The 7,500-nt window shown below is 44.8% G+C and overlaps 1 protein-coding gene across 1 annotated transcript in view; it reads left to right on the top strand.

The window, feature by feature from the left end:
• Nucleotides 1–7,500, top strand: part of LOC308361315 (kinesin-like protein KIF13B) — a 30,805-nt gene that overhangs the window by 4,147 nt on the left and 19,158 nt on the right. Inside the window, exons 4-15 of the mRNA XM_080833612.1 lie at nucleotides 540–552; nucleotides 729–786; nucleotides 1,180–1,272; nucleotides 1,481–1,661; nucleotides 2,926–3,013; nucleotides 3,168–3,302; nucleotides 3,542–3,654; nucleotides 5,229–5,340; nucleotides 5,734–5,946; nucleotides 6,265–6,375; nucleotides 6,567–6,701; nucleotides 6,955–7,085. Of these exons, the coding sequence (XP_080689738.1) occupies nucleotides 540–552; nucleotides 729–786; nucleotides 1,180–1,272; nucleotides 1,481–1,661; nucleotides 2,926–3,013; nucleotides 3,168–3,302; nucleotides 3,542–3,654; nucleotides 5,229–5,340; nucleotides 5,734–5,946; nucleotides 6,265–6,375; nucleotides 6,567–6,701; nucleotides 6,955–7,085 (1,383 nt within the window). The remainder of the gene's footprint in view (nucleotides 1–539; nucleotides 553–728; nucleotides 787–1,179; nucleotides 1,273–1,480; nucleotides 1,662–2,925; nucleotides 3,014–3,167; nucleotides 3,303–3,541; nucleotides 3,655–5,228; nucleotides 5,341–5,733; nucleotides 5,947–6,264; nucleotides 6,376–6,566; nucleotides 6,702–6,954; nucleotides 7,086–7,500) is intronic.

Genomic DNA, 7,500 nt, shown 5'->3' with positions numbered 1-7,500 from the left:
GTTTAAAGAGGAGGATTTTGTTATTGGATCAACAGGGGTTGTTGATTGATTGTTATCAGACAACAAATACTTGATTTATACTACTTTGTGAAAGGCGGTAGTCATGCCTACACAATAGAAATTCAATGATAAGATCAAAGATATCATACACATAAAACATACACATACACACTACTATGACTTTCAAATGACGATGTCCTTTCCAAAACCTTCCTCCATTCTTGCTTGTAAGATCCTGTGGTTCTTGTGCTAAAGGATAAGGATGGTAAAATCACGTGTTCTTGGCTTGTACTCTGTCAAGCACTCCATAATGACTAGTTCTCTGTCTACTCACCTCCACACCAGATACCAGTCATATCATCCAGGTTGATGTTGGTGGTGGTTAAATGTGATCCCTTTTGATGTCTATAAAGCTTTTTTGAGAGCAGTGCTATATAAATGTAATCAATAACTTTCATTTAATCTAAATCAGTCTAATTAAGTTGTTGAAAACTAGGTTTCTAAACTCATGATGTTCATTTCTTGTTTTTCCCATCTAGGAGCCAGCCAAAGGTGAGGGCCCTTATGCTGACTAAACCATCTCCGGATATGTGCAAGTCCAACTGTGGATTTAGCTTCTGAGTAGTTCATTTTCTGTGTAGATGCATGGTTCACACAGGTGTTTGTATCTCTCGAGTGATGGGAAGCTGTATTTCCTGCATAACTGGTATGGTTTTGCTCCTCTGTAGGTTTTTGCGTATGACTACTGTTTCTGGTCTATGGATGAGGGAGATCCAGCATTTGCAGGTGTGTAGAATGTTGGGAACACAGTCAAAACGCACTACGGAAATGTTGGTCAGTCATTGGTACAGTAATCCAATCCTAACAATTCTGTCCTGTGCAAGTTACAAAGAGAGAAATGGGTTTAGTAAATGGGGTGGGGGGGCAGTTTTGAGATTAATTAAACCAGCAGTCACATTCTCTGTGTTTATATCCTGAAATACCATTCTGTGAACAAGTTCTGTTTTGTCATCAGCTCAAGGTGTGTGTGTGTGTGTGTGTGTGTGTGTGTGTGTGTGTGTGTGTGTGTGTGTGTGTGTGTGTGTGTGTGTGTGTGTGTGTGTGTGTGTGTGTGTGTGTGTGTGTGTGTGTGTGTGTGTGTGTGTGTGTGTGTGTGTGTGTGTGTGATTCTCTTCTCAGGTCAGGATGTAGTGTTTCAGTGCCTGGGGGAAAGCCTTTTGGATAATGCTTTCCAGGGCTACAATGCCTGCATCTTTGCCTATGGACAAACAGGTAGACTCCCTACTACACCTGTAACTGGTTGTTCCCTTACCGTTTCCCACTGTATTTAGACCGCATGGCAATCACAATGCAACATAATTAGCCTGTTTAGAGAACTTCTAAGGTGAACCTAATAAGCCACTTAGCCTTTTCACCGCACCGCACACTTTTCTGAGGGGACCATATAGAGATTGCTGTAACATGATGGTCTGGGTTGTAGGCTCGGGGAAGTCCTACACCATGATGGGCTCTGCGGACCAGCCAGGTCTGACCCCTCGACTGTGCAGCGCTCTGTTTGAGCGCTCCACCCGGGAGCAGCGGGAGGGGGAGAGCTTCACCGTGGAGGTGTCCTTCATGGAGATCTACAACGAGAAGGTCCGCGACCTGCTCGACCCAAAAGGGTGAGACCCATAGAGACAGAAGCATCCCTTGCGCCTCAGTAACATCCCTCTTTACTGACTGTGTCCACACACACACACACACACACACACACACTCATCTATCTCTGTTTCAGCTAACCTGTCATCCATGGCCACCAGTTTAAATTCACATACAATTGACACAAACAAACAAAGACACTTCTCTGTTTCCTTATAACCTGATCATCAGGCTGAATCCTAACACAACACAACACAGCACTTTAAAAGTAACTGTGTGACTGCATCAGTCCTTGGTGTGCTCCCTTTGTTTCCTTGTTTGAGTCACACTTACTGTCACAGAGCAGAGCACTGTCAACATCTCTCATGTCAGTGTACAGTTTCTATTGTTAGATCCTATAAATATTGCTTGCCCTCCCCTACACAACTTGTCCTCTCAATAGAAACTAAACTGGAACATACACATGACATCAGAAGGTGTGAAAGAGCTGACAAATGAAGCTTTTAAGCAACTGTTTATGGGGGCCTTTTAGTTTATAGGGTCTACTGAGAGGAAATGATTGTGTTCCTGTATGCTCCTCACAGGAATGCAAGACAAGTGTATTTACATAGCAGATAAATCATACACATCAGTAATTCAAAGTATGTTACAAATGAGTGGATCACGCGACATAGAAAAATAAGCAGGAGCTTTGGCAGCTAAATTGCGAAGACACTTCTAAGTACATGATGAACCTTTTTTCACTGCGATAAGGTTGATAGGCTTGCTCCCTGTTCTAACTTCAAAGAGTTTGCTTCTTAATGTGGCACTTGGAGATATAACAGGAAACTAGGAGGTGGGTATGCCACTCGTGTGTGCTGTACTCCCTTGAAGACCAGGCTGCCTTGTTCATGATCAAAGAAAAGAATGTTGGCAGGCTTATCAGGGCTTGGAGGAGGTCCACTCTGGGCCTTACCCTCGTCTGACAATGATTTAGCAACTCTACAATGCTACAGTAAGAAAGGACACAGTATTTTCAGTTTCAATTAAGTGAATATATAATTTTGATTTATGTTCCACCATCCGACAATGAGCATTGTCTTACGGCTCTTTACTGAAACTGAGGCCCCCTCAAGCAAGCCCAGAAGTGACAGTGACAAGGAAAAAAACTCCCCACTCCTTGAAATAACTTGATCACGGGACACATCTGCCTAATGCAGCTCTGCCTTGGTTGAACTTGTGGAGACGTGTAAATATGGCATTCACTGTTTCCCTCACACAATGAGAACTGTGTTATTTCCCCCCCAGGAGTCGCCAGGCTCTGAGAGTGAGGGAGCACAACGTGCTGGGGCCTTACGTGGACGGCCTCTCTCGCCTCGCCGTCGCCAACTACAAGGTACTGCAGCCCAATCTTCATTATAAGCACCTATGGGTGACCATGTTGTCTATTTTCATGCCGTAAATTTCAAAGGTGGCCTTTTCCTAACCCACTTACCAGCTACAGGCCCTTTGCTACATAATGGTGTCAGTAAAGCTTCTTTCCTGTGCAGGACATAGAGTCTCTGATGTCCGAGGGCAACAAGTCTCGTACAGTAGCCGCCACCAACATGAACGAGGAGAGCAGCCGCTCCCATGGCGTCTTCAACATCATCCTCACACACACACTCAAGGACATGCAGTCTGGGGTAAAGGGTTATTCTCACTCATATACCCACACACACACACACACACACACACACATACACACACACATACACACTCACTTGCATACACACATACAAACATACTCAAGAATGTTAGACCTGCATATAGGTTGCAGAAGATATATCCATCCATCATGTAACAATAGCCTGTTTACTCTGTGTGTGGTGTTAATGAAATGAGTGATATGAACTTGTGTGTTTCACTCATGTGTTTTCCTCAGACGAGTGGGGAGAAGGTCAGTAAGCTGAGTCTCGTGGATCTGGCTGGAAGTGAGCGGGCGGCTAAAACGGGAGCCGCCGGAGAGAGACTCAAAGAGGGCAGCAACATCAACAAGTGGGTGCACACACACGCACACACACACACACACACACACACACACACACACACACACACACACACACACACACACACACACAAAAAGTTCCCAGAGCTGAACAAACATGCTTACACACTAGGGATGCAACGGTACAGTGTGGCCACGGTTCGGTTTGTATCACGGTTTTTGGGCCACGGTTACGGTTCGGTTTCGATATATCAATATTATCCTGCCGCTAACACGCATTAGGTTATATTTGTCTTTTCTATTTCAAGTCAACAAGGTGCTTCTACTCACATTTGCAGAGACAATGCAAGATGCAATTAAATGTAAAAAGGGCACATATTAAGTAAAATCACAAAATGTATTTTAAACAAGGAACACTATTCTGGCCTTCTGTCAAAAACAGGCAATAATAAATATAGTAAAGTGCAGTATACTGTAAAGTAATGTGAAATGTAAACATTGACATTATTCAATAAACTCAAACAACAAACATTGTCATTCACACACTTAAACCCTAGAAAATACTTAACTGTTATAAATACACCCTTAAAGAACAACAGAACAAACCTTCTCTCTCCTAGTCACTTCGTACAGTTCTGGAATTATTTTGCTGCTGAAATGCGTGCGGGAGGGGATATTAAAACGAGGATCAATGTCAATGGTCTTTATCATGTGACGGAATCCCGTGCCTAAAACTACTGAATAGGGCTGCATGTCTTTCCCTATGAAGACGTCCATTGAGTTGGTTATTGCCTTGTGTTTTTCGGAATTATAAGCATATTGTTGCTGAAATGCTGCAGCAATGGATGGTTGTGTTTTCGGCGACAAACCGTGCTGCTCCACTTAGAGTTACAGCCGGGTGATGACGGGGCAAGTGGCTCAACATGTTGGATGTACCTGTGGAGTAGGCGATCGTAGGAAAGCAATGCTTGCACACCGTGCTTTGCTTGCTGACGATCTTTTTCCCTTTGTCATCATACTCCACACTGAACCCAAAATGTTCCCATACAGCTGATTTGTAAGATGACGGTGCCTCTTCAAATTTTCTTTTCTCCGTTTCTTGTTGACTCGCCATGATCGTGCTGCAACAGGGAAAGTTTTGTTTCTCCTCACATGGATCTCCAGCGTCTGCATTCAGAGCGCTGATTGGCTCTTGGGAAAGTCAGTACAATTCTGATTGGTTGTTGCATGGTTGTGGAGCGCAGAACTCATCCCCTGGGTCCCAAGCAGTCATGCTATCGCCCAATACATGCGTGCATTCATTATAGCCACATATTAAATTAAAAGTTTAATGTCACCCATACCGTAATATCGCGGTTCACCTGGGTCAACCGAACCGAACAGGGCGAACCGAACGGTTCGCTAAAATACCGAAAACCGTTGCATCCCTATTACACACACATGCACACTCTTTCTTTCTATGTCTCTTTGTCTCAATAAAGGTCTTAAACCTCTCATGTACCTACATCCAGATCGCCTTCACCAACCTTGCCTGTTACCTTTGCTCTTTCTGTTGTCTCTATTTCCCAACTCTTCTGGTGACAGATCTGGTGTAATGCCCGTTAAATGTGCTGTTTGTCTCCAGGTCTCTGACCACACTGGGCCTGGTGATCTCAGCGCTGGCTGACCAGGGGGCTGGGAAGAACAAGAGCAAGTTCGTTCCCTACAGGGACTCAGTGCTCACTTGGCTCCTTAAGGTACGCTCCCAGGGAAAAAATAACTTCTTTCGGTGGAACCCTGAAATGGTTCTACATGTCTCTGACAAGGGCTTTTTACTGAAGTCTGTGGTACTTTGACGTGCATCAGTTGGGATCCTGCAAGAGTATCATTTGATGGTTATTATGGTATGGTCACTCTGATCAGCTTTCAGGTACAGTTAACCAGATAGTTGACAGTTGAGACTGTTTGAAAAGGTAGACGGTTGTGCTAGAACCCCTCTAATTTGAGTCCAATGTGTAAAACTCTGGCTTATCTTCTTTACAGCAGTTTCAGTACACAGGACCACAGGACTAAGGGTCCTGAGTCGAACTGTCATGGGCCCGTTGTCAGCTGGCTTCTGATTATCTTTGCTTGTGTTTTCCATCTGACAGGACAGCCTGGGTGGCAACAGTCGCACGGCGATGGTTGCCACGGTGAGCCCTGCAGCTGACAACTACGAGGAGACGCTGTCGACCCTCCGCTACGCCGACCGCGCCAAGAACATCATCAATCATGCCGTGGTGAACGAGGACCCCAACGCTCGCATCATCAGAGAGCTGAGAGAGGAGGTGGAGAAGCTCCGAGACCAGCTGACAGAGGCTGAGGTACACACAAACACACACACACACACACACTCAATTCAATTCAGTGGAGAAACAACAAAACTTTGTGTCCTGATTTAGTCTCCTACATATGGGATGAGATTTTAAGGACTGTCATTTATTTATGAGGATTCTTATGGCTTTAAATCTGTTTGACATCGGGTCAACTGCTACTTGGTAATACATTTTGTGTGTGTCTGTGTCTGTGTCTGTGTGTTGTGTGTTGTGTGTCTGTGTCTGTGTCTGTGTCTGTGTCTGTGTCTGTGTCTGTGTCTGTGTCTGTGTCTGTGTCTGTGTCTGTGTCTGTGTCTGTGTCTGTAGTCTATGAAGGCTCCAGAGTTGAAGGACAGGCTGGAGGAATCTGAGAAGCTGATTCAAGAGATGACGGTCACCTGGGCGGACAAACTCAGGAAGACCGAAGCAATAGCACAGGTACCCACACACAACACCCGCTAACACACACCCAGAACTCACCTTCTCTGTTCTCACACAACACAAACACGCGTGCACACACACACACACACACACACACACACACACACACACACACACACACGTGCACACACACAAAGTTGCTCACATATGCAGTGTGAATAAAAAGGTGTGTGTTCATGGGTGTGCAGGAGCGGCAGAAGCAGTTGGAGAGTTTGGGCATCTCTCTACAGTCTTCTGGCATCAGAGTAATGGAGGACAAATGCTTCCTGGTCAATCTGAATGCTGACCCTGCCCTCAACGAGTTGCTGGTTTACTACCTGAAGGTACTGCACAGTAAAGTACATTATTAAGAATACAGGATAAACTCAATTTCCCATCACACCTTGCTAAATAGATAGTTAAATAGCTAAATAAGATAGCTAAATAGTCCCTCCATCCTCTCAGAAATATGAGTCTGAAATATGCTCGAGAACATGTTCACTAAAACCAAACTATGGTATTGACGATTGTGTGTGTGTGTGTGTGTGTGTGTGTGTGTGTGTGTGTGTGTGTGTGTGTGTGTGTGTGTGTGTGTAGGACCACACTCGTGTAGGCTCAGCTGACTCCCAGGATATTCAGCTGTGTGGGATGGCCATTCAGGCGGAACACTGCGTCATCAACATCACCAGCGACTCTGGTGTGGTGCTCACCCCACACAAAAACGCACGGTAGGGCCCCGTAGAGTGTACACACACACAACACATGCACTCACGCACACACACACACACACACACTCACAAACACACACACACACACACACACAGGACAAACCTACACACAGCACACCACACACACCATATATATATTCCCACATAGATTGTACATACATACAACATGAATTTTATGTACCACATATGGAGTAAGAGCTCCAACCTGCGGTTGATTGGTGTACAGTTTGATGACTCAGATGCTAAAGGTGTCCACCATTAACAGTCCTAAAGTGACACTGAAACTTAGATACGCCCTCTGACTGATAAAATGAGATCAGTCGATAGTGTACTGCGTGATTGATGCTGTTCAGAACAGTATTTTCAGGCTTGATATTTTTTTGTGGGGATAGTTATGATGTAGTGTTTTAGCCTC

The sequence above is a fragment of the Sprattus sprattus genome, assembly GCF_963457725.1.
Source record: "Sprattus sprattus genome assembly, chromosome: 2".
In the NCBI taxonomy this organism is placed as follows: Eukaryota; Metazoa; Chordata; class Actinopteri; order Clupeiformes; family Clupeidae; genus Sprattus; species Sprattus sprattus.
The sequence above is the reverse complement of the archived record's forward strand: the minus strand, read 5'-3'. Positions and strand labels throughout refer to the sequence as shown.